The sequence below is a fragment of the Vanrija pseudolonga genome, chromosome 2 (genome assembly GCF_020906515.1).
Source record: "Vanrija pseudolonga chromosome 2, complete sequence".
Classification (NCBI taxonomy): domain Eukaryota; kingdom Fungi; phylum Basidiomycota; class Tremellomycetes; order Trichosporonales; family Trichosporonaceae; genus Vanrija; species Vanrija pseudolonga.
The window spans coordinates 875,817-899,619 of record NC_085850.1 but is presented as its reverse complement, the minus strand read 5'-3'; the positions used below and the strand labels follow the sequence as shown (position 1 = coordinate 899,619).

Sequence of the window (23,803 nt, the reverse complement as noted above, 5' to 3'; positions counted from 1 at the left end):
TGGCTACCTCGTGCGCATCGCGGACGCTCCGCTCGGACATGGGCAAGCATGCCGAAACGCTCTCCTATGTTTATCAGTTTCAGTTCGAGGTCTTCTCACGCTGCCGAACTTCATGCAACGACGTGCCGGTCGCTCCGCCGACTTCATAAAGACGCGTACTGGCCTGGCCACGCCCACTAACCCCACACTGACTGCCATGTCCACCGCCGCCGTGACTGCCCTCCTACTGCTGGCAGCGCTCACCCCCGCCGCCTGGGCGGCAAACGAGTTCATCCTCCTCCACCGCCCGTTGGTAGTCACTCGCCTCGACCCCATCGTGGCGCCCGGGGGGCTGTCGTCGCACGCGCACGTAGTATACGGCGGTTCCAAGTTCAGCGGTACGCACTATGTAGTTGCGGTTGCGCTTGACCGTGCTAACTAACGCCCGCCGCCCAGGGAACGTATCTGGCAACGAGCTGGTCTCGTCGCAGTGCTCGACTGTCCCGACGCAGGCCGACAAGTCAAACTACTGGATCCCGCAGCTCTACTTCCGCCACCCAAACGCGACGCTCATACCGCTGCTGTCCTCGGGACTGGTGTACTACCACGTGAACGACGACGGCGGGCGGACCAAGGTCGAGCCGTTCCCGCCCGGCCTGCGCATGCTGGTCGGGGACGCGATGAGGCGCCATCGCGAGCCGACACAAAAGACGGCCAGCTTCCAGTCGCGCTGCGGGCTGCACCGCGAGCAGTTCCACACGCAGCCGCTGATTCCTGATGCGCGGACGTACCCCGAGCGCTGCTCCATGATCCACTGGGACATTGACTTTCCGTCGTGCGGCCTCGCGAGCCGCGACCTCGACTCGGACGACCATTTCTCGCACATGGCTTTTCCGGTCGACGGGCTCGTCGACGGCAAGTTTGGCCAAGGGTCGCGGTACAACACGCGCACGGGGAAATACTGCCCCGACAGCCATCCGGTGCACTACCCAACCATCCACTTCGAGGTCGACTTCATGGTCGACGACAGCTGGGACTGGAGCCCGCGCGACGACATGTTCGTGCTCGCCAACGGCGACACGACGGGGTATACCTTCCACGCGGACTTTATCAACGGCGTGAGTTGTGTCAGTGGGGGCTGGGTTGGCTGACGACGATAAGTGGGATCAGGATATCCTCGAGCGCATGATCAAGGAGTGTGCGGGCGACAACAACCCGACTGACAGGGGCGCCAACTGCGCCATCAAGAACGAGCTTACGAACGACACGATCGCGACGAACTGCGCGTTCGAGGGGCGCATCGTGGACGAGTGGGTCGTGAGGTGGATGAAGTTGCTGACAGCCAGGGACGTGGGGTTCTACCGCCCGCTCGACAAGCTGCCGGGGTGTAACCCGCTGTGGACGGACTCGATGCCCGACACCAAGCCAGAGTGCAAGGCGGACAATGAGGACCCGGCACTCGTCCACCCCAACGCCTTCTTCCTCAAGCCTGATATGAGTTGTGCAGGGGTGTCGCTGCTAACTGCAGATTCCGTTCCTGCCCCTCGCGCTCGACCTGCCCTCCGACCGCGACATGAGCAACCTGTCCGATCTCGTGCCGTGGGGATACGAGGGGACGGCGGAGATCGGCGCGTGGGGCACGCGAGGCGTCAACAAGGACAGCGTTACGCAGGGAAGCATTGACGAGATCAAGGAGGGGACTGGCGCGGCGAGAGTGGGAGTGCCGCTGTCTCGGCCGGCCAAGCGACGGAGGAGGGTGTTGGAGGAGGCTGCGGGTGTTGAGTGAGTTGGGGTCGACGGCGAGATGTTGTTGTTGCCACCCAGACGCTGGGCGTTGGGCGGTCGTGAGCTGGTCTCGTAGATGTAGAGTGCTCTAGTCGCATGAGGTGTATCTCTGGTAGCGCGTCAAGAGGGAATGGGTATGGCGTGCGTGTGTTGGATGTGTGCGCGCGCGTGGAGAGAGTGTGTGTTGCAAAAGTGTTGTGTGGGCGATGTCATTAAATAGTCACCGCCGCCGCCGCCGGCGGCGACACCGACGACAGCATCGTCGCTGCCCCTCCCCACCCAGCACCCACACCCACGCCCAACAAAAAGAGGCGGACCAACCCCTTTTATTTGTTTCCCAGTACTGCTGGCCTGCTCTTACCATACAGCAGATCTTAGGCTGAGTCCCACGCGTCGCTGTTGGATTCTAGCCTTACGTAACATTGATTCTGGCCACAGGCCGACGCCGCTCTACATGTGCGTGCGTGCAACTATCTTTCTATGCAACCATTCTTCTCTCTACTAGCGTGTAAAACCCAACAGATTAAGAGTCAAACACCTCCGACGCCGTCTACGAGTACGACAGCATCCTCGGCGACAGCTCCACGCACCAGTACTGCAAGAATCACCACCAGCGACACGTTCCTCGCCCAGGCAGCGAGCTGTGTCAACCGGTGACACAACCAGGCCAACAAGGACCACCTAGCCGAGCTCACAGGGCAGCTAGAGTAGCAGTTCTTGCGCGAGGGTGTACCCCCAGCGCGGCCCAACGTCTGCGCGCTAACGGCAACGCACGAGACCCAAAACTGCGAGCTCGCCATCGCCGTCGGCGCCGCACCTGTGCGAGACGTTCACACTACCACGCCCCCTGGACGCCCTCCACACAACCTCCACCGGGCGTTCACTCAACGTCATCGCCGTCATCCCACAGTCACGTGACCACGTTCCCACGCACACTGCTCAACCTCCACTACTAGAGGAGACCAACATGAGCGACCACAGTAACGGCGACCTAGCCAAGGCCACCAAACTCAAAGGCTTTGACAGCTTTGCGAGGTGGCACAAGGATCTCCAGGCCATCGCCTACGAAAAGGGCTTTCACGCCGCGCTCAACGGCAATGAGAAGGACCCTTACCGCAACCCCAATGCGCCGCGCGACAGCCTCGAGCACGCCGGCACCTCCTTACCAGAGGGCTCAGCCTTCATCACTCGCCCTGCTCTAGAGGCACGCCGTGAGCGCGAGCGCTCAAAGACGCCGACTCCACCCACCACCGGCGCGTCATCCAGCTCAAGTACCTCGGGCACAATCACTCGTCTTCAGGCAGCAACGGCGCAGCGCGCTTTAGAGGCCGCACAACAAGCCGCCCAAGCAACCACAGGAGGACAAGAGGTCACTGGCGTAGACATGACAGCCATCTCCGTCATCCTAGCCACCACCATGTCCCTCCTCCACGGCGACTCTGTCAAGCCAGAACCCGATGAGGAAGCCCTTAGCAAGGACGAACGCGACGAGTGGTTCAAGTGGCAAAAGCGCGAGCTCGGCGCACGTGGCGCACTCCTACGCACCGTCGAGCCCCACATCATCTCGGACTACGAGCATCTGTGGTACGCCGCAGACATCTTCAAGGCCCTCAAACAGCGCTACCTTTCGGACACCAAGCAGCAGGTGATCCGCATCCGCTCAGCCATGGCCACCCTCTTTGTCAAGACCGACGCAAACCTTGAGCAAAAGAAAGCCTACATGACGACCTTTCGCAAGAAGCTCACCGAGCTCGCCGACCTGGGCTCTCCTCTCACAGAGGATGAACGCGCCCAGATGTTCTACAACGGCATGCCACACGAGCTAGAGGCAACCATCCGCCGCATGGCCACAGACGACAAATGGGAGACCATCTCGCGCGTCTACGACAGGTACATCGACTCTGTTAAACGCGATTTGGAGCGCGAAGGCAAGCACGTCGCAGCCAGCGCAAACAAGAAGGACGACAAGGCCGACGAGGCCAGTACCTCCACTGGCCGTGGCCGCGGCCGCGGACGCGGGCGCGGGCGTGGACGTGGCGGTGCCACCACTGGGCGCACCACGGACACCGACACCGGCACCTCCAACAAACCTCCTCGCTGGTGCGCATACCACCACGTTTTCTCACACATGACCAACGATTGCAACCAGAAGGAGTACCACACGGCCGAGAATACCAAGGACTCGCCACCTCCTAAGAAGGAGAAGCCCAAGAAGGACGGCGAGGACAAGTCCGGCGCGTCGATCGCCTCATACACGCGTATCCCTGACCACCTCGTGTCGTCATACTCCCACGCGCCACCGGCACAGGCAGCTGCTGCCACCCTCTCGGACACGCATGCGCATCTCCTCATCGACTCAGGAGCCAACACCTCACTCATCGGCGACCGCACGCTGCTCAGCAACATCTGCGCGCTCAAGCGCACCGCCTACTTTGAAATGGGCGGCACTGGTTACCTCATCCCCGCGGATGAGGTTGGTGACATCATCATCACCACCAGTGACGGATCAGCCACCATCCCAGACGTGCACTACTCCCCCGGCACTGTCCACAACATGATCTCCAAGCGCGTCTGCAAGGAGGCTGGCTGGACCTTTGACGGAGAAGACACCTGGATGCGCAACGGCGCCGTCAACCTCGAGCTGGACGACAGCCTCAACGCGCGCCCCACGGCGACACTCCGGCGCCCTCAGCGTGCGCAGGTGGCACCAGTGGACATTGTCCGCGACGACGAAGCTGAACCCGCCAAACCCAAGTACGGCGTTGGCTTTGTCCTTACCATCCATCGCCACCTCGCCCACATGGGCAAGACTAAGATGATCGAGCTTGCGCGCGCCGGCCTCCTCACCGGCGTGGACCCAGAAGCCCTGGCCAACTCGGACTACCGGCTGCGTGATTGCCAACACTGTGCAATGCACAAGTCCACCAACCACCCACGCGACCAGCACTCAATGCGCGGCTCTGCCAAGGGTGAGATGATCCACATGGACCTCACCGGCATGATCTCCAACACGAGCGAGCGTGGCAACCAGTATCTCCTCTGCATGGCAGCAGACTACACTGGAGCCAAGGAGTACATCCCCCTGCCTAGCAAGTCTGGAGCCCCCATCCTTGCCGCCGTGCGCAGTTTCGTGCGCCGCATTGAGAGGCAGACCGGCATCAAGGTCAAGTGGATCCGCTCGGACCAGGGAACGGAGTTCCTCAACGACGGCATGGCCGAGTACTGCGCCGAGGAGGGTATCAATCACCAGACCTCCGCTGTCTACACGCCAGAGAACAACAGCGTGGCCGAGCGCGCCATCCGCACCATGAAGGAGGGTATCGCCACCCTCCTTGCCGCCGCACCGCACATCCCTGAAGACCTATGGGACTACGCCGCCGAGTACCTCGCCGTCTTAATCAACATGGCATCACTCAATGATGACGGCGTATCGGCGTACGAGCTCATGACTGGCCGCAAGCCCCACTTTGACAATCTCAAGCCCTTTGGCACCAAGGTGTACGCGCGGCTTGCAAAGGCCAAGGTCAAACACCTCGACACGTTCGAGCGCCCACGATCCGTGCCAGGTTGGCTTATTGGTATCGACCCACACTGCGCTGGCTGGTGCGTCCTCCTGGAAAACGACCACAGCGTGATCTACACGCGCGACGTACTCGCTGCAGGGGAGCAAGGACCAGGAGAACCCATCGCCGCGCCAGACGACATCGAGTACCTCGAAGACGACCCCGACGCCGAGCAGGATGACGTCAATGATGACGACATTGCGCCGCCCGGTGAAGCCGCTGCCATCATGTACTACGACCAGCCCATGTCCCTCGCCGCTGCCACCGAGGCCTCCGAAGGCGATGACACCATTCCTGTCCACGAGGGCCTACGCGGCGCAGAGCGCGAGCAGTGGCGCAAGGCCATGGACGCCGAACTCGCCAACCTGCAGAAGTACGGCACCTACGTTGAGGCAGACCTGCCCGAGGGACGCAAACCTCTCTCTGCCAAGTGGGTCCTACGCCGCAAGCGCGACGCCAATGGCAAGATTGTCAAGTACAAGGCACGTCTGGTCGCGCGCGGCTTCATGCAAGTACCAGGCATCGACTTCGAGGACACGTACGCGCCTGTGAGTCGCATGGGCACTGTACGCCTGTTCTTCAGCACCTGCGCGGCCAAGAAGTTCAACATCCGCCAATGCGACGTCGAAGGAGCCTACCTCAACGGCACGCTGGACGTTGAGCTGTACCTCAGCCCTCCAACCGGCGTTGCTGTCAAACCTGGCAAGGTCCTCATGCTCAAGAAGGCAATCTATGGCCTCAAGCAGTCTGGCCACCACTGGTGGTTGGAGGCCCGCGCCGCCCTGCTCGAGCTCGGCTTTGAGGCCTGCGAAGACGACTGGGGTTTCTACCGCCGCAAGACCGACGGAGCGCTCGTGACCATCTACGTGGACGACTTCCTCATCGGTACAGCCACCACAAAGCAGGCCGACGACATTATCACCGCCCTCCGCAAGCGCTGGACAGTTGTCGACCTGGGCTACCCCTCACAAATGCTCGGCATCCGCGTTGAGAAGCGCGGCGACACCATTGCGCTCAACCAGGCCACCTACATTGAGCACATTGCCAAGAAGCACAAGGTGGAGAACTGGAAGACTGGCAAGACATGCCCTCTGCCAACTGCAGGGGAGCTACCCGGCTCTGAGGACGGCGACGAGCTCAGCGCAACCTTCACCTCCGAGTACAGGACCATGACAGGCGGCGTCCTTTGGACAGCAAGCGTATCACGCCCAGACATCGCCTACACAGCTGGCTATCTCGCGCGCTTCAACAACAAGCCCACCACAGTTCACCTTGCGACAGCGCGTCGCACCATTGGCTACCTGTGGCACACGCGCAACCAGTGGCTTATCCTCGGCAGCGACCCAAAGCAGACCAGGCCTGACGTGTACGCGGACTCGGACCTCGGCGGCTGCGTGGACACACGCCGCTCTACCACCGGCTACGTCGCATTCTTCCTGGGCTCGCCAATCACATGGCAATCGCGCCGCCAACAGACCACAGCCACGTCCACGACCGAGGCTGAGTACATGGCCATCTGCGAAGCTGGCCTAGAAACTGTCTTCCTCCGGCGCATGGCTGAATTTGTGGGCTACCCCCAGGACAAGCCGTCCACCCTGTACGTGGACAACACAGGCGCAATCTCGTTGGCAAACAAGCCTACTGCGCACTCGCGCTCAAAGCACATCGAGCGCCGCTACCACAAGATCCGCGACCTGGTCAACACTGGCCAGTTTGCTTTGCAGCACGTACCCGCCGACAAGCAGATTGCCGACGGCCTCACAAAGGCTTTGAGTGGCCCCATGCAGGCCAAGGCCTGCAAGGATCTCAAGCTCCGCGCCTGAAACCAGCAGACCTCCGCACGACAGCCCGCTCGCGCAAACTGATCGCGACGAGACGTCCGAGGGGAGTGTTGGATTCTAGCCTTACGTAACATTGATTCTGGCCACAGGCCGACGCCGCTCTACATGTGCGTGCGTGCAACTATCTTTCTATGCAACCATTCTTCTCTCTACTAGCGTGTAAAACCCAACAGTCGCTCGAAGACGACATAGGCTGTGAAGGAAACGCGATCGTGCAAATATGATACAGCTGGGCCAGTAGACGACTCGAACCGCGGACGCACTCGATTAGCGGAAACCGAAAGAGCGAGTAGCAACCTGGCCGAGAGCGTAACCGTTGCGACACGGCAGCACTGGTGTGTAGGTGGTGGGAGGGGGGAGGGGCGGTTCCTAATGAGCTGTGTGTGCAGGGATCTGAGACAAGACAAAGCAGGCGCGTCATCGGGAGATGCACGTGACTTGCCCATGTCGACGTGCGTGCGTCATGCTGCTGTCGCTCCGTCCCAGCTCCATCGCAGCTTGCATGCTGTGCAGCACGCAGCTCGAGAGCATTGTCGGAAATCATCTGTCGGTGCGGCCGCCACAACAAGGCTCGAGAGCCCCGCCCGCCTGCCCCACGGCCGATGCGGGCACATATACTCAGGACCGGTTGCCCCGCCTAGGTGTGACTTTATACCGCCCCCCATTTAGTATCCTTTACCGGCGGTGTGACGGGGTGATAAGGAGGCAGTGGCTGTCTAATTACAATTTCTTAGTTGTGATTAGAAATTCAGCCCTCTCTATCACACTTTTTCCTAATCGCGGTTTCTAATTGTCGCCCCAGCAGTGTTGTGACAGTGTAACCAGCCGTGCAGCCGCCCAGGCAGGCCAGCCAACGGTGTGACCACGTGACGCCGGGGCGAGCAGCCGTATGCAGTAGCAGCTGGGCGGAGGTCGGAGCCATCGGAGCCTGTCAGCCAGCCCCACGTGGGATTTGGGTGCCTCGGTTGCTCTGTTGGTGAGCCATGTGCAACCACTGCATCAGAGCAGAGGTGCAGTTAGCAAGCGGCTGGCTGGCAGGCAGGCAGGCTCCGGTGGACAAAGGCCACTTGTGGCCGCATGGCGTGCAATGACGCCAAGACGGGTGTCTCGGTGCACAACCACTTGCACAACACTCTACCGTTGTTAGCTCTCTCTCTCTGCGTCTTGCTTGCTTGTCCCAACAGACTGCGCTTTTGCTCCCCCGATCCCCCCGCCACCCAGCCACAGAAGAGTCTTGGACAGGCGTCCTTGGCGGCATTTCGACCCCTCTATAGGCCGCTCCCTCCCCCGCCCTCTTGGCAACCCGTTCGGCAACTGCCCCCTTGCCACCCTCGGCCGAAAGTTATCACACGCAGCACTGAACAGCCATGGCGATATCTGATACCAAGCCGACGCCCCAGGTGCGTATGCCGTTTTTGCCGCGCCGTGCCGTACCGCGCGGCCTCGCTTGCCTGGCAGGAAAGAGCGAACAATGGCGCTTGCTGCAGCCTTGCAGCTAGTAGCCAAGGCTCCGCGCCGCTCCCTCCCAAGCCACCAGCACTTTCTGTCCATTCTCCTTCCTCCCATTTCTCCTTCTCCATCACTGCTATCCTGCCCACCATGGCCTGTCCCGTAGCTCACGACAAGCAGGCCTCGCCTCCCCCCGGCCACCCGGAGCTCACGCCGACGCCGACCGACACGCCCAACGGCCTGACGACGCCAGGCTTTGAGCCCAACGCGCCCGCCTCGGTCGTGCCCTCCAACGAGGTCACGCTCGCCGCGCTCCTGTACGAGTCTGGCGCCGACGGCCGCACCGTCGACGACTGGCCGCTGCCCGAGGACCTCGACTTCTCGCGCCCCGTCTCCGAGCTCCTCCGCAAGGGCACGCAACGCGCGCACGTCGCTGCCGAGCACTCGGCCGGTGCGGTGGCGCTGACTAATGGCGAGCTCGAGCTCCAGGAGTATATTCGCTGGCTGGCCATCCTCTGGCGCGTGTACGAGTGAGTCGAAGAGTGGTGGCAGTGCCTCGTGGGATCGGCATGATGCTTCGGCGCAAAGGCCCACCCACTGCGTGTGTTTGTGTGTGTGTGCTGACGATCCAGCGCCCTCGAGCGTGGACTCGACGAGCACGCCACCAACCAGACCCTCGCGCCGACATACAACCCCTCGCTGCTTGCGCGCGCGCCCGAGCTCGCCGCCGACATCACGTACCTCCTCCCCCGCCTGCCGTCGTACGTGACCAAGCCGACCTCGCCACCTCTCAAGGGAACCGAGGCGGTGCCCCTCCCGCCGTTCAAGCTGCCCCCCTTCCTCGAGGAGGTGTTTGTCAACACGCCCGCCCCGCTCGAGGTGTACCTCGGCCGCATCAGGGATCTGTCGCGCAACGCCGACCTCGCGCCCCGCCTCCTCGCCCACGCCTACGTCCGCTACCTTGGTGACCTGTCGGGTGGCCAGGTGATCGGCGCCCGCCTCCGCAAGGCGTACGGCCTCACCGGCCTCGACGGACGGAGGTTCTACTACTTTGACCTCCTGAACGACACGTCGGCCGCCGAGACGGGCGAGGAGACGGTCGGAGAGCGCAAGAAGAAGCTCAACGAGGTCAAGGCGTGGTACCGCCGTGGCATGGACGAGGGTGCCGGCGAGGACGAGAAGCTCAAGGGTGGGTTAACAAGGCTGGAGATACCGTGTGCTAACCCGACGCAGCTGCCGAGGTCCGCGAGGCCAACGTCGCCTTTGTCCTCAACACGCACCTCTTCTCCCTCATCCAGCCCCCGTCAGATAAGAAGCTGCGGTACTTTGAGTTGCGCGACAAAGAGAATGAGCGCCGCGCCAACCTCGAGAAGCCCCGCCGGACGTGGTGGAGGACCATCCAGCAGACGGTCTACTTCTTCCTCGCGCTCCTCTTTGGCCTGTTCCTCACCCAGATTGCCGTCCCCTTCGTTGCCCCCCACATCGCGCCCCACTACCAGCAGCACGTCCAGCCTGTCGTCGACAGCACCATCGCGCCATGGTGGAACGACAAGGTGTCGCCCTGGTGGCACAACCACGGCTGGCCCATTCTCGAGAAGCAGATGGCCAAGTCGCGCCGTAGCTTCATCTAGTGGCGGGGGCTGACCGCGAGCTACATCTCTATACACCAATTTTACATCTCGTTTCATCTCTATTTGGTACAGCAATGCACTGTTGCTGATGCGGGCGTGGGGTGCACTGTTCGCAATGAGGTCGTTATGCATAACTTGTTGGATTGTTGACGTTGTGCACGCCGTTATTGTGCCACCTTTGCACCCGGCCCGCCGCTGATCTGATCGGTCGACCGATCATTTGCCCGGCCACCGTCCGTCCGTCCCTGGTGTGTCGCCTCCACCGCACAGGCCACCCACACAACGAACGCCACAGCCACGGACGGCTTGCTTAACCGGAAACTCACTAACAATCTTCAACACCCTCGACACTCTTGCATCCTCCCACCTCACACCTCCCACACGGCCATGGGCAACAGCAGCTGCTAAGAGGACAATGCTTCGCGCGAGGGTGAGTTTTGTTGCGCGATGCGCGGCCCCGCGCAACTCCTAACACCTACATATACCCAGACACCGACTGCCTCGCCCCGCACATCGCCGCCGCCGCCCCTATCGCCCACCCGCCTGCGCGCATCCCGCTCCTCGAGCGCAGCGAGCACCATGATCCCCTCGCATCGCGGCCCGCACGGCGCGTTCGAGGTCGTCGACCCCGCGTCGCACGCCGACCACAAGAATTGCAACGTGACCGACCTGACCGTCTCGACGCCGGGCAACACGCGCCGCGCGACCGACGAGCCGCCGCCCCCGCGCTGGCGCACGCCCGAGTTCTACGCCTACTACGTGTTGTTTGTTCTCGTCGTGCCGCTGCTCGTCTACTGGCCCATGCGACTAAGCACATGTGGGTGTGTTGGCCATGCCAGTGCTGACATGCGCAGCGAGTAACCAGAACTACTGGACGTACGCACACAAGCTGTCCCCTGGGTGGATGTATGGGCGCCAGGTGGTGCGTGAGGGCCGTGAGACGCAGCAGCTGATGATGGCAGGACGCAAGCGACGGACAGTATCGCAACTTCCGCAACAACCTGGGCTCGCTCGCCCTCCTCTCCATCGCGTTCCTTGTCCCCTCGCATCTGGTCCGCAGGGCGGGCTGGAGTGACGCCGACAAGCGTGCGCGGTTCATCGCGGCGTTCGCCCTTGTCATGCTCACAGTCCTGCACGGCGTCGGCGTGTTCAAGGTGCTCGCGATCCTCGTGGGCAACTACTACGCGGCCAAGGCGACAAAACCGCCTGGTATCGAGCGTTTCTGGCCCGCCATCGTCATCGTCGCCAACATGGCCATCCTGTTCGCCAACTGGAAGTTTGACGGATACAAGTTTGGCGCGCTGCACTCTGCCCTTGGCGACCTCGACGCGCTGACTGGCATCCTGCCCCGCTGGCACATTGGCTTCAACATCACCATGCTGCGGATCGTGAGCTTCGCCGTCGACTACCACTGGCGCGCCGCGCCGCCGTCGTCGCCCCCAACAGATCACAGAGGACGGACGGGCTCGTCGCTTCAAGAGTCAGACTACAACCTCGTCAACTTCATCGCGTATGCCCTGTACCCGCCGCTCTACATCGCCGGCCCGATCCTCACGTTCCAGGACTTCATGTGGCAGCTGCACCGCCCGCTCGACATCACCACGCGCGAACGCATCTCGTATGCCGTTCGGTTCGTGTTCTGCCTACTCACGATGGAGAGCATCCTCCACACGATGTACGTCACGGCCATCAAGGACACGCGCGCGTGGCAGGGCGCCAGCCCGGCCGACCTCAGCATGATTGGTTTCTGGAATCTGGTCATCGTTTGGCTGAAGGTGGGTTCCCGAGCGTCTTTGAGGACTAACCCATCAGCTCCTCATCCCGTGGCGCTTCTTCCGCCTCTGGTCGCTGTTCGACGGTATCGACCCACCAGAGAACATGATCCGCTGCGTCGCAAACAACTTCTCGACCCTCGGCTTCTGGCGCTCGTGGCACAGAAGCTACAACCTTTGGGTTGTCAGGTACATCTACATCCCTCTCGGTGGCGCGAAGAACATGATCCTCGCGACGCTTACCGTGTTCACGTTCGTCGCGCTGTGGCACGACCTCTCGTTCAAGCTCCTGGCATGGGGCTGGCTCGTCAGCCTGTTCATTCTTCCCGAGCTCATTGGCCGCTTCCTCGTTCCAGCGTCCAAGGTAAGCTAGAGGCCTCTTTGTCGTAGCTGACAACAAGTACGGTGGCGAGTGGTGGTACCGCCACGTCGCGGCTGCCGGCGGCGTCGTCAATATCCTCCTCATGATGTCGGCCAACCTCGTGGGCTTCGTCCTCGGTGTCGAAGACATGTTGCACCTGGTGTACGAGCTCATCTCGACATGGAATGGTGGGTCCCACGTAGGGGCGTTGCTGACCCTGCAGGCTGGGCCTTCTTCATCTTTGCTAGCAGTTGTCTCTTCGTCGGCGTGCAGGTCATGTTCGAGTACCGCGAGGAGGAGGCACGACGGGGCATCGACAGGAGATGTTAGTAGGGACTTTTTATCCGAATAGACCATTGCATCACAGAGACATTTGTTATTACCTAGTGTCCGTTACTCACTCCCACTCTCATGCACCAGGCATGGCCGGCACGGCGCTCGGCTCAGGTGTGCCAGCCACCTTGACTTCCGGCGTCGGCGTCCTCATCGCGTCAGGCATGAAGGGCGTCACCCGTCTTGCGGCCGCCTCGCGGCGCCGCTTGTCCTGCATGTTGGTGAGGATGGCGACGAACGAGGTACGCCCGGCCTTTGCGCTCTCAACGCGCGGTGCATACGCCGAGCCCATGCTCGAGCGGTCGGTCAGCCCGGGGCTCGGGGGCACGTCGGCGCCGTAGTCGTCGCCAGTGTCACCGATCGCACGCCGCACGCTCTCGCCGTCGTCGTAGCGCCGGTAGGCGAACGGATTTGACACGTTTGACGCGGGACGCGCTGCAGCATCCGCGAACGGGTCAGTGGCGGCCGGAAGGGAATCACGCGCCGCCTCGACCGTGATGGCCGGCACGGCGCGCGCGTCGTTGAACGCGCTGCCGCTGCCGCTGGTGGCGTGGTGGTCGGCGAACGGGTCGTGTGGTGAGGCTGTTGGGGCCGCTGCTGGTCTTGACAAGGCCGCCGCGTTGTCGCCAACAGGCCGAGTAACAGGGTACAGGGCGCGTGTCTGGGTCATTGTCGCAGGTTCCCCCTCGACGTCGCCCCCCCGCATTGCGGCGCCGAGCCGAGCGCCACGCGAAACCGAGTTCCTTCCGCTGCCGATGGCGCCGATGGCGCGTGTGATCCAGAACGACTGGGGCTCGAGCCCCTCCTTCTCTTCCACCGGCGTGGCAGGGAGCTTGGGAAGCGGGGGCGGCGGCAGTGGGGGCAAAGGTGCCGGCGACGCCGAGCGCACGTACCCACTCATGCCGAGGAAGGCCTGGGCCGGCGCGAACAGCTGTCTCAGCGTCTCGGCCCTTGTTGACGGTGCTGGGTCTGTCGACGTATGCGAGGCAGTAACGTCCTTCGACTCGGTGAACATCTCGGACGAGCTGGCATGCTGCTCGTACAGCGGCGGTCTCGACCACGGCCACGAAGGCGGACGTCTGAAGGGTGGCCGGGGTCCCGAGGGGCCGTTGCTCCGCGCCGCGCGCCGCGCGGCGAACCGGTCCCCGATGCCACTGTGCCACAGCACGATGGCGAGCCCGACGAGCAGCAGCGCGGCCCATACGGCGAGGATGATGCCGTACATGATCTGCTGGACGCGGATTGCCGACGCAAAGTTGTTGATGAGCTTGCCGAGTGCGCCGCCGTCGCCGTTACCCGGGCCAGAGCCAACGGCAGCAGCTGTGACAGGCGCCACGAGCTCGTGCATGGACGAGTTGGACATCTGGAGCACGTCGACCGGCACTGTGGGGAACGTGACGTGCGCATTGTTGGATACCCAGGTGATCCCCTTCTCGAGGTTGGTGATCTTGTTGCCGAGGATGCAGTACACGAACGTGTTGATGGGGTTGTAGAGGATTGTGCCGCCAAACGTCGTGTTGAGGACCGACTCGACCTCGGAGTAGAACGCCACGAGGGTGTTGTTGAGAGTCTTGGCCGTCGAGTTGATCCAGTGCCCGAAGAGCTCGTCGTTGATTCTGTACTCGATCGCGGCGATGGCCTTGTTTGCGTCGTTGGCGTAGGAGGCCGAGGCGTTGGCGGACATGGCGTTGAGCTTGGAGACGAGGTCGCCCGTCGTCTTGGCCATGGTGGCGTTGGCGTTCTTCTCGGCGTGGTGCTGGATCGCGTGCAGGGCGCCGAGCTGGATCTGGAGGACGACGAGACCGATGACGGACAGGCAGAGGAGGGAGAGGAGGGTCGGGTGGGCGAGGTAGGACAAGAACCAGCGGAGGTTGGCTCTCAGCCGCGGCGTCGGCGCCACTCGTCGGAGAACAGGCACCCCGTAGCGGTAGATGACGGGGTGCTCGACTGCCGAGACGACCATCCACGCGTCCGTTGAGCCGTGCGTCGCCAACTCGGTTTCGACGGCCTCGACAGACTGCTTCATGCAGTGCCAGCGGCGCCACTCCCAGAAGGCGAGGACGCACCAGCCGAGGATGATGAGCAGGATCATGAGCGCGATGGCCGTGGTACCGAGGGTGTGCAGCGCCTTGGCCGTGTCGTCGATGAGGCTCGTGTCAACGTTGTTACACAGCTCGGCTTGGAGCTGGGCCGCGTTGCCGGCGCCGAGCGAGTGCAGAGACGGGGTCGGGAGAATCGAGTCGTTGATCTGCGCGGCAATCTCATGCCGCGTGACGTTGATTTCGTCAATAAGTTTGTCGAGCGGCATGTCGATGACCTTGTCCAGCAAGGTGCGCACCTCGTCGAGCGTCGGCAGCGACTTGTTGAGCTTGATGAGCGAGTCTTCAAACGTCGTGGGGATGGTAACATTTTGGAGGAAAGCCAATGAGGGGATGTTGACGGCGGGGATACTGATCGATGTTCCGAAGACGGACACGACGTTCTGCCTGTCAGCCTGGTTGGATCACATGCAACCTACGTTCACTGCCCCGACGGCTTTCTGGACGATATTGTTGAACGACGCTATGTCGTTCTGGATGCTCGTGCGAATCGCATCCAGCGAAGCAGTCACGGCTTTTGAAATCTGCAAATCAGCTCGTCGCCCACGAACAATGAATGCCAGAAGAGTACTCACCGCCTCGACCGCTCCGATCAGGACAGACAATGTACCTTGCACGACGAGCTGAATCACGCACATGAGGAGGCTGCGATACATGTCGATGACAAACTTGAGGACGGCCTCGATGACAAGAATGATGTCCATGAGGGCGAGACCGATGCCCATCACCGTCTGACGCGCTGCGCGGAGAAGCTCGGCGTTGGTCTGCATGGCGAGGTAGCGGGGGATCGACTGGAGGATGCTGGCGCCGGTAGCAAGGCCGCCACAGGCGGACATGACGTCGTTCTTGAGGCTGGCGGCAAGTGCTGCCGTCGATGCCCGGGTCTGGACCAGGTGCGCCACGGTGAACATGAGAGGGATCAAGGCTGGGCTGAAGACGGACAGCAGGAGACGCGGCCCGAGGGAGAGGTATGGGCGGAGCCCGGGTGTCGGCGGAAGCGGGCGTCTCTCCACGAACGGCGTATGTGGTGTGGGCGGGAGAGCCGAATTGCGCTGCTCATCGTAGTAGCCTGGGTGGAGCGGCGCAGGTGGTGTGAGCGGTCTCTCGAACGGGCCGGTGTCGCGGGGTGCGGGTTCGGTCGTGACCGCCATGGTTGGGTGTGAGTTGTTGGGTGGCAAGGTGTGCTACAGGCTCAGTTATACGTCAGTGAAGAAGAAGATTGTGAGGGGGTGTCGGTGGGCTGGTGTGTCCCAGAGCAGTTCATGTACGTCGGCCTGCATCCATGGTCCATTGTGAGCGGCTCGTGATCATTGTCATTGTCAGTGCTGCGTGAGGAGCGAGTCGTCGACGTCCAGGTGCGAAGAGGGCGACGCACACCGCCCTCCAGCTGCACACGATCACGCTAATACTCTTCGTTTAGTTGTTCTCTGGTCGACCAAGCATGGACAATGAAGTGTGTAGATGGACAAAAGATACGAGATGGTGGGCACAAGGCCGATCTTTGTAGCTTCGAGGCCCGCTGACAGGGCAGGGTGCCACAAGCCTGCCACGTGGCAATATCCGATACCGCCCAGGACGCGCGTTCAGCCCAGCAGCGGTGACGAAGTGGTCGTCCATGACGTTCAACCACCATCAGCAGTCAAGCAACCTTTGGACTTCGCGATCAACCACCACACCACCTCCATTGACATACACAATGGCTCTGTTCGCCTCGCACGCCGTCCAGGCGCCGGTCGCCCACCACATTGAGCAGTGAGTTGATCAAAAACCGTCTATCAGCCCAGCTCACACCACAGCCGCTTCAACCCCTACGAGGACAACGGTGGTACTATCCTCGCCATTGCCGGCAAGGACTTTAGCATCATCGCTGGCGACACGCGTCAGTCGCAGGGATACAACATTCAGACTCGTTATGCGCGCAAGGTGCACCAGCTGTGAGTGGGGCTGCAGGCAGTTGTCAGCAAAACGACGGCTCGATCATCGATCATCGCTGGGCAACAACAGCTGACACACCCCCAGCACCGACAAGGCTGTCCTCGCGACCAACGGCTTCGCCGCCGACGGCAACAACTTTGTCAAGCGTGTCAAGCAGCGGTTGGAGTGGTACGAGCACGCGCACAACAAGCAGATGGGCATCAAGGCGATCGCACGCCTGATCCAGACCATGCTGTACGCCAAGCGCATGTTCCCCTACTACGTGTACAACATTCTCGGCGGCATCGAGGAGGACGGCACCGGCGCCGTCTACTCGTTTGACCCTGTCGGATCCTACGAGCGCGAGGCATGCCGTGCCGCCGGAGCCGCGCAGTCGCTCATCCAGCCCTTCCTCGACAACCAGGTCTACTTCCGCAACCAGACCTTCCCCCCCGGCGTCGAGCGACCAATCCCCGGCAACCTGCCGCTCAACGACGTGCTCTCGCTTGTCATTGACTCGTTCACGTCGGCAACCGAGCGCCACATCGAGGTCGGTGACGGGCTCGAGATGTTTGTCGTCATGGCCAAGGACCGCACCGTCGACGACCTTGTCAGCGAGGGTGCGCTCCCCGACGGCGTGACGTACCAGGAGCTGCCGCCCATCGGCGACGGCAGCGGCGAGCGCTCGTTCCTCGTCACGCGTGCCCTGAAGCGCGACTAGAGGAGGGGTGAGGTAGACCAGCGGGGCGTGGTAGACCGGCCACGGCCGCGACAGCAGCAGCAGCAGCATATGCATGTAATGATATATACGCGTGGACGCGGGTGTGGGTGTGGGTGTGTGCCATCCTAGCAGCCATGACCCTACTCTCCGTGTTTCCTCCCTACCACACGACGCTCGCGCGCATGAGGAACTGATGGTTGTACAAGTTTGTGCGGAAGTAGTTCATGTTGAGCTTGCGGGCGAGGGCATACGCGTCGGCGACCGAGTCGGCGGTGATAATCCACGACGAAGAGAGGGCCCATGGGGAGCTGGAGAGCGAGTCAGTACCACGCACTCGATCGGCAGAGGCAGGCTCCCCCACACGACCACTCACGGAGGTTGCAAACGCGGGGCATTCTCGCCGTCGGTCGCAATGTCGACGCCGCCACAGAGCGCGGCCACATGGCCGGGGGGCACGCGGCCCGGCAGGCCGTGCACGATCACCCTGCGGCCGGAGAGGGCGGGGTCGATGGCCCAGCTGTACGGGATGGGCGGGACGGGCTCGCGGAGCTTGGACCACGAGCTGGTCGCCGCCTTCTGCAGCACCATCTCGGCCCACTCGTACCCGGAGAAGTGGGTCGTGACCACCGTGCTCGCCTCGCGGATGCCGTGCTCGTCGGCGTCGGCGTTGTACCGTGCTGGCCGGCCGCCTGTCGGGGTCGGGGCGCGGCCGGCCCCGTGGAACGGCGGGCGGGCGACCAGCCGGCGCGCGAGCTCGGCCGAGCCCTTGCCCGCGTCGATGTGGTACGTGGTCACGAGGGACTCGCGCGACGCGCCGACGGGCAGCGGGGTGACTGGGGCGGTGGTCAGCGGCTCTCGCTCGCAAGCGCAAGGAAGTAGGGGACGGACGCGCCGCGACGCTACGCACGTTCTGACAGCCCCACGCGGCTGTCCACGGCACCCGAGTCGCGCAGAGCGCGCAGGACATCGCGCGGCGTCGACGTGCTCGGCACCTCGAGGAGCACGCCGCGCGCGGCCGCCGGTCTGCGCAATGTACGCGCGCTCGCGCTGGCTGTGGCGTTGCGGGCCAGGTACTGTGCTGTGCTGAAGGACGGGCGCATCGTGGTGGTGCCAGGTGGGTGGTGGGGTCGATAACGATAACAACGCCAGGACGACAAGCAAGATCGATCAGTCAAAAGTCCAGGTGATGCCGATGCCGATCGATGTCGGGTGACAGGTAACACGTGGTGCACGTGGATCCCACGCGCGCAGCTTCAGAAGACAGGGGGCCGTTTAAGTGGCGAGTGGCACCCATTATTTTCGCGCTAGTCACCAAGCTGCCACGAACCAACCAGCGTGATGCCACTCGCACCACTCCCTAGCCAGTTATTGCAGCAGGCACACCTTGAGCGCGGGCTCAAGCCCGCCGACGTCACTCACACACTCCCACCTGCCACCCCACATGCCCGACGACACCTCTCACACCCCCACACGCCCCTCCCGCTTAAGGTTCTGGGACCTTAGTTTATCCGTTCTGTTAGCCGTCGGTATCGTACCTTGTACGGCATACGGCTCCTTGTACGCAGCCTACGTCATGGATATGTTTAGACGTTTGATGTTGCGACAGTACGACAGCTGTAGCTGCTCTACTCTCCTCTCTGCACGTCGGACGGTGGTGGGCTGCACGACGTCACGCCCCCCCCCCCCCCTTGATTGTAAAATAAGTCACAATTTGTAAAACATCTCCACGTTTGGCCGAGCATGGACAACAAGATACATGTCATTGGCTTGTGAGCAAGAGATACTGGCTACGGATCACGCTACGCGATAGAGCATTACAGATTGGGCATTGCCGCCACTGCGGTAGTGGGGTACACGCCACGGGTCGAGGTCGAGATTCTACAAGCGCTACAGGGTCGCCGTCGTAGCTGTCTAGTTGGGATGTTGCGGTCGAGTATTTGGTACAGGGGGTGGGGGCGTGGTCTGGACGAAGCGAGACTAGGAGTTGGCAAGTGTCGACTTGTCGGTCGCGCATTGCGGCGTCCAACGCAATGCTAAAAATTATTGTCCAGGCAAGATCAATTCCGGTCGGAGAATGGAGGCTTCAGCCGCGGCTGAGACCAACTTTGGGTTGCGCCAGCGCGTCCCAAGAGGTGGCGGGTATTCACAAGGGTCGAGGTATACGCAACGCGGCGAGGGGGTGATTCTTTTTTTGTAAAAGACAAGAAAAAAAAGCAGGGGATTAAGCGGCCTGCTTAGTGCTGGCTGGCTGGATGACGGGCGGCTGTTGGGCCGAGCTGCCAGCAGAGAGGCTGCTCTTCTCCTCAGTCGCGCCGTCGTCGTCTCGCCAGACCGTGAAGACAGAGCGCTTACCGGCAGCATCAGGAACAAGAGTCTGGCTCGCCTGGCGCTTGTTGCCTGGGCGACTCTCCTGACTGAGGAGCTTGGTTGGCGTCTTGACCAAGACGACACCTGGCGTCATGAGAACGCCAAAGGGGTCAAAGGCTGGAGGCCCAAAGCTGAGCGTACGCTCCGGAGCCAGAGTTTGCTGGAGTGCAGTCGAACCCATGAGGGGGTGGAGCTGTGGTCTCATCTGCCTCTGGGCCCCTGTGGCGAAAGTCGGATTGGGTAGCTTCTCAGTCTTGCCAGGGTCAAGGCGCATGTTGAAAGCCGCATGGCGCTCCTGGATTTGCGCCTTCCACTTGCTCATTGACGCTTCACTGGGCACATGAGTGCCATGGACTGTCGGCGTCTTCATGTTTGCAGTGTTGGTAGTCCCACCTGGTCCGTGGTGAACTGGGAAGGACGAGAGCGAGGCCGTGGCTGTCGTGGGCGTCGTGAGGTCCGGCATCGAGTTAGATTTGCTGATGCCACGAGGCGTGTCCTGGTTGGTGATTGGGTCGAGGTCGTGAGCTCGCTGCTCAGGCGTGGCAAGTGCAACCGGCTCCAGGAACAGCTTCCACAGGTTCAGGTCGACGGTGGGTAGGCCGTACTGGGCGAATTGGCCATCGTTTCCCTCGGGCAACGACATGTGGCGCTGGGGTTGGAAACCGACGTTCATGTCCACGGACTGGTCAAACGTGAAGTTGGCCCGGTCCTCAATCGACATGTCATTGAAGGCAGACGCCCAGACGCTGGCACTGGAGCGACGGCGACGGTCGTGATCGTGGATGTCCTCCTTGGCACCATCCGAGGTCGGCGTGTCCTCGTCCTCGGAGAGGGCCGAACCCAGGGTCGACGAGTTATCGCCACTGGTGTCAACCGCCCACATGCCGTTGGTCTGGAGAGAGCTCGAAAGCGAGGGATGCTCGCTAGAAGAGGACCTGGAAGGGATACCAGGGTGGAACGCCCACGCGGACTCGGAGCTGTGGGGAAGGGCCCATTGAGTAGGGACACTAGCACTGGCACTGCTGGTGATGTCGGTAAAATCCGAGGCGGCGGGGCTCGTCGAGTTGGTCAAAGCCGGTGTTGCTGCAAGGCCAGGTCCAGCAGTGTTGGAGGGCGATGTTAGGTAGGGGTTCTGAGAAGCTGCCAGGTTTGAAGCCTGCATAACGCATTAGCTCGTCGGATGTGTCCAATCCATCTGCAGAAGCTTACCGTGATGCCCTGACCTCTGGCACGAGTAATCCCGTCCCAGTCAGTATCGGGGACAGGGGGTCGATTGGCAGCACGGCTCAGGTTCGCCGCGAACAGGGCATCCGAGGTCAAGAAGGACTGGGCGCTCATCGCCATTGGGATAGAGTTGCGACGAAGGTCAAACATGTTAGTTGGCGAATCAGACCGGCCCAGAGTAGGGCTCGTGGTCGAAGCCGGCGACGAGAAAATAGACGACGATGGCGACTGTGAGGCGGTCGAGCTAGCCGTGTTAATCGTTGAGGGGTAGCCCAAGGTACGCGAGCGCTGAGGCTTGGTGTAGGTGCACTGAATGGACCTGGTCGAACATCTCGCTGCGGTAAATGTCAGCCGCCCGTCTCCGAATGACCGATTCTCCCTCACCACAAGGCTCTGCAAAGTCGCAGCGAACTTTCGAGTGGTTGCACTGGTCACATGCACGCTTCTTCATGCTGAGCTCGAAGCCGCGCGAAGCAAGACCACCAGTGGCGCCGGTAGATGCATAGGCGGAGGGGACGATGCCTTGGTCAGAACCAGAGAGACGCATGGGGGCGGATCCGTAAGACTGAGAGAAGGCTTGGGAACTGAGGGCGCCAAGGTCGAGTGGCAACCCGTAACTGTCGGCCAAGTTGAGGCCGGTGGAACCACCGAGGTCGAGGTGGCCCGACGACCACACCGGAACATTGTTGGTCTGGAGCAGAGGGTGGTTTGGGTACATGCGCTGAGCCTGGAAAAGCGTCGGGTCAGGTGCAACTGGCGCGTGGGTAGCCGAGATGGGCAATAGGGTGGCTGCGGGCGCCCCATTGATTCGGGTGGCAACTGGCGGCGGCGCCGGCGGTACTGAAGCTGACGAAGAGTTGGAGGCTGTCGTCGACACTGAAGAGCGGCGGCGAGCCTTCTTGTCATTCTTGCTGTTGTCGGAAACGCCGTTGGGCTTTGGGTGGGCTTTGTTGACATGCCTTGAGAGCAAGTCACTACGAGCAAATCGCAGAGGACATTCCTTGCACTCGTACGGGCGGTCGCCTGTATGTGCGCGAAGATGCCGGCCGACGTGCTGGGGCCTTGTGAAGGTGGCCGAACAGAGCTGTCAGAAGCCGTCAGCGATAGGGGATCTCTATCGATAAATGCAAAGAATACAAACCGGACACTTGTGGTCGCCGCCCATGATGGTGTGGTAGTCACCGAATGTTTTGGAGACTCAAAGAGATGGTGTGCAACACAAGTGTGCACCGGGAAGGGGAAAGTATCGAGGGACGCAGGAACGTCGATGTGTCAAATAGAACGGTTGGGGGGCGTGTGGTGTCACGGTGCGGGTTCCGTTGGCTGTTGTGATGGTTGTTGCAAAGGCTGGCAACGGCTGGTGGTGGTGGTGGTTGTGGTGGGTGACTTGCGCGGTGGGTGTCGCCGCTGCTGCAACGCTTTCCAAATGATCTTGTGAGGCGCAGCTCGTAGTAGCGTACAAGCCCCAGGAATCTTGTGATTATGACGTCGATGCGGCGGATTAAATGGGCGGCCACGGTGAATGAGTCTGGACCCAAGCACAGGCTGTGGCAAGGGTTGCGCTGGCGCTAGTGCAAACACAGGGTTATTTCAGCTGGGACGCGTCCAAACGGGACGGCCAAGGAAAAAAAGTGTGTGTGTGTGTGTGTGTGTGTGGAGAATGAAGGAGGGGGCGTGTGATGGGAGAAGGAGCACGAGCCAGAGCCGTGCAAGCAGCGACGATAGCCGTGGTGGTTTCAGTCACTGTAAAACAAGAGTGGTGGTGTGTTGCAGATGAGACTGCTACAGCCGGCGGTACCTAGGTGGTTCTGCGGGTTTGTTGTTGTTGTTGTTGTCGTCGTGAGGCAAGCGGTGGTCGCGAGCGCGTGGTGGTGGTGGTGGTGGTGGCGACAAAGGCGAGGAAGGAACCACGAGGGGTGAACAAGTGACGGAAGGGGCGGGGCGAAGAACGCGACCAAGACGCGCGAGTCGTTGTGGCTGTCGGCGAGGAATGCGCCAGACAAGAAAGAAGCCAAGGAAGGAAGGCGAGGAAGGCGAGTTGGGCAAACTGGTTGGCAGAGGGAAATTCCAAAGCCGAGTAACAATATTGTTATCGCCAAGAGCCAACTTGTCGTCGAAAGAGACGGATGGACAAACAAGAACAAGGGGGAGTAAACAGAAACGATGTCAAGTCGTGGAGGGGGAGGGGGGGTGGGGAGGTGAGGGGCAAGGGGGGGCGAGGTCAAGAGGCCGTTAAACCCAATGCAGCGTCAAGCTTGGTCTTTGCTGGGTCACAAGTGGTGTTCCTGTGCCCGTCCTGGCGTAGCAGCTGGCGCTGGTCGTGCGTGTGTAATTGGCCCCGGGTTAGAATGGTCTGGTCGGTGGCCTGGCTACTGCTGCTGCTGTGCTGCGGCGCGGCTGGGCCACTACCTCATCGTAGTGGTGGTGGGGTGGCTTGTCTGTAGATAGACGCGCGTGAACGAGCACGAGGACAAGCACGAGCACGAGCACGAGCACAACGGCAGAGCAATGATGATGATGATGATGATGCCAGGCCTGCTGCGCGGGAAGGGACAGATGAGGCCGTAAACCGCAAGCCGCCAGCCGAAAGCCTCTGACGCCGAAGGAGAGCGCGAGGTAAGGGTGACTTGCCTGACGGTTTGGAAGGGTAAAAATGTGTAAGGGGCAGGGTCGCCGGCGCGAAAGGAGTTCGGGATAAACTCTGGTTCGTTGCCTTGGTGCTAGTTAGACTGCTGCGGATGGTGGGGAGGGGGTCGAGCGACCG

At 61.7% G+C, this 23,803-nt stretch overlaps 8 protein-coding genes across 9 annotated transcripts; 5 read left to right on the top strand and 3 right to left on the bottom strand.

Moving 5' to 3' along the window:
* Positions 1-112: 112 nt before the first annotated feature.
* LOC62_02G002120 (uncharacterized protein) lies at positions 113-1,662 on the top strand (the record flags this gene model as incomplete). Its single annotated transcript, XM_062768623.1, has 3 exons — positions 113-377; positions 436-1,097; positions 1,141-1,662. The coding sequence occupies 3 exons, from the start codon at positions 113-115 to the stop codon at positions 1,660-1,662; spliced, it is 1,449 nt and encodes a 482-aa protein (XP_062624607.1).
* A 1,069-nt stretch (positions 1,663-2,731) lies between these two features.
* On the top strand, positions 2,732-4,583 carry LOC62_02G002119 (uncharacterized protein; the record flags this gene model as incomplete). Its single annotated transcript, XM_062768622.1, has 3 exons — positions 2,732-2,975; positions 3,123-4,518; positions 4,574-4,583. The coding sequence occupies 3 exons, from the start codon at positions 2,732-2,734 to the stop codon at positions 4,581-4,583; spliced, it is 1,650 nt and encodes a 549-aa protein (XP_062624606.1).
* Positions 4,584-8,295: 3,712 nt separating this feature from the next.
* Positions 8,296-10,370, top strand: hmox_1 (Heme oxygenase). 2 transcript variants are annotated; one of them, XM_062768620.1, is made up of 4 exons: positions 8,296-8,568; positions 8,699-9,147; positions 9,250-9,806; positions 9,851-10,370. In XM_062768620.1, exons 1-4 carry the CDS (start codon positions 8,536-8,538, stop codon positions 10,246-10,248), a joined length of 1,437 nt encoding a protein of 478 aa, XP_062624604.1. In that variant the 5' UTR covers positions 8,296-8,535; the 3' UTR covers positions 10,249-10,370. The 2 variants fall into 2 exon arrangements, with proteins under 2 accessions (XP_062624604.1, XP_062624605.1); XM_062768621.1 differs by lacking the exon at positions 8,296-8,568 and having other exon boundaries at positions 8,720-9,147.
* Positions 10,371-10,571: 201 nt separating this feature from the next.
* On the top strand, positions 10,572-12,794 carry GUP1 (Glycerol uptake protein 1). The gene is made up of 7 exons (XM_062768619.1): positions 10,572-10,678; positions 10,738-11,065; positions 11,103-11,170; positions 11,211-12,023; positions 12,061-12,384; positions 12,422-12,569; positions 12,605-12,794. The coding sequence occupies exons 1-7, from the start codon at positions 10,664-10,666 to the stop codon at positions 12,709-12,711; spliced, it is 1,803 nt and encodes a 600-aa protein (XP_062624603.1). The 5' UTR covers positions 10,572-10,663; the 3' UTR covers positions 12,712-12,794.
* PRM1 (Plasma membrane fusion protein PRM1) lies at positions 12,791-15,964 on the bottom strand (the record flags this gene model as incomplete). The annotated part of the gene is made up of 3 exons (XM_062768618.1): positions 12,791-15,196; positions 15,233-15,337; positions 15,389-15,964. 3 exons carry the CDS (start codon positions 15,962-15,964, stop codon positions 12,791-12,793), a joined length of 3,087 nt encoding a protein of 1,028 aa, XP_062624602.1.
* Positions 15,965-16,446: 482 nt separating this feature from the next.
* On the top strand, positions 16,447-17,524 carry PRE7 (Proteasome subunit beta type-6). The gene is made up of 3 exons (XM_062768617.1): positions 16,447-16,565; positions 16,610-16,747; positions 16,833-17,524. Exons 1-3 carry the CDS (start codon positions 16,510-16,512, stop codon positions 17,446-17,448), a joined length of 810 nt encoding a protein of 269 aa, XP_062624601.1. The 5' UTR covers positions 16,447-16,509; the 3' UTR covers positions 17,449-17,524.
* Positions 17,525-17,537: 13 nt separating this feature from the next.
* LOC62_02G002114 (uncharacterized protein) lies at positions 17,538-18,436 on the bottom strand. The gene is made up of 2 exons (XM_062768616.1): positions 17,822-18,436; positions 17,538-17,756 (listed from the first exon to the last, which is right to left on the bottom strand). Exons 1-2 carry the CDS (start codon positions 18,413-18,415, stop codon positions 17,589-17,591), a joined length of 762 nt encoding a protein of 253 aa, XP_062624600.1. The 5' UTR covers positions 18,416-18,436; the 3' UTR covers positions 17,538-17,588.
* A 751-nt stretch (positions 18,437-19,187) lies between these two features.
* CAS5 (Cell wall integrity transcriptional regulator CAS5) lies at positions 19,188-22,420 on the bottom strand. The gene is made up of 4 exons (XM_062768615.1): positions 22,181-22,420; positions 21,424-22,123; positions 21,025-21,374; positions 19,188-20,971 (listed from the first exon to the last, which is right to left on the bottom strand). Exons 1-4 carry the CDS (start codon positions 22,202-22,204, stop codon positions 19,670-19,672), a joined length of 2,376 nt encoding a protein of 791 aa, XP_062624599.1. The 5' UTR covers positions 22,205-22,420; the 3' UTR covers positions 19,188-19,669.
* Between the last annotated feature and the right edge of the window lie 1,383 nt (positions 22,421-23,803).

Bases quoted from the DNA above. Each gene is read 5' to 3' on its own strand.
- hmox_1 (XM_062768620.1), top strand. From the start codon at position 8,536: ATGGCGATATCTGATACCAAGCCGACGCCCCAG. The intron at 9,148-9,249 runs GTGAGTCGAAGA...CTGACGATCCAG, and splicing joins ATCCTCTGGCGCGTGTACGA to CGCCCTCGAGCGTGGACTCG. The intron at 9,807-9,850 runs GTGGGTTAACAA...AACCCGACGCAG, and splicing joins CGAGGACGAGAAGCTCAAGG to CTGCCGAGGTCCGCGAGGCC.
- GUP1 (XM_062768619.1), top strand. The intron at 12,385-12,421 runs GTAAGCTAGAGG...GCTGACAACAAG, and splicing joins TCCTCGTTCCAGCGTCCAAG to TACGGTGGCGAGTGGTGGTA. The intron at 12,570-12,604 runs GTGGGTCCCACG...CTGACCCTGCAG, and splicing joins GCTCATCTCGACATGGAATG to GCTGGGCCTTCTTCATCTTT.
- PRE7 (XM_062768617.1), top strand. From the start codon at position 16,510: ATGGCTCTGTTCGCCTCGCACGCCGTCCAGGCGCCGGTCGCCCACCAC. The intron at 16,566-16,609 runs GTGAGTTGATCA...CTCACACCACAG, and splicing joins GTCGCCCACCACATTGAGCA to CCGCTTCAACCCCTACGAGG. The intron at 16,748-16,832 runs GTGAGTGGGGCT...ACACACCCCCAG, and splicing joins GCGCGCAAGGTGCACCAGCT to CACCGACAAGGCTGTCCTCG.
- LOC62_02G002114 (XM_062768616.1), bottom strand. From the start codon at position 18,415: ATGTCCTGCGCGCTCTGCGCGACTCGGGTGCCGTGGACAGCCGCGTGG. The intron at 17,757-17,821 runs GTGAGTGGTCGT...CTCGCTCTCCAG, and splicing joins GCCCCGCGTTTGCAACCTCC to CTCCCCATGGGCCCTCTCTT.
- CAS5 (XM_062768615.1), bottom strand. From the start codon at position 22,204: ATGGGCGGCGACCACAAGTGTCCG. The intron at 22,124-22,180 runs GTTTGTATTCTT...GGCTTCTGACAG, and splicing joins GCGGCGACCACAAGTGTCCG to CTCTGTTCGGCCACCTTCAC. The intron at 21,375-21,423 runs GTGAGGGAGAAT...CATTTACCGCAG, and splicing joins CGACTTTGCAGAGCCTTGTG to CGAGATGTTCGACCAGGTCC.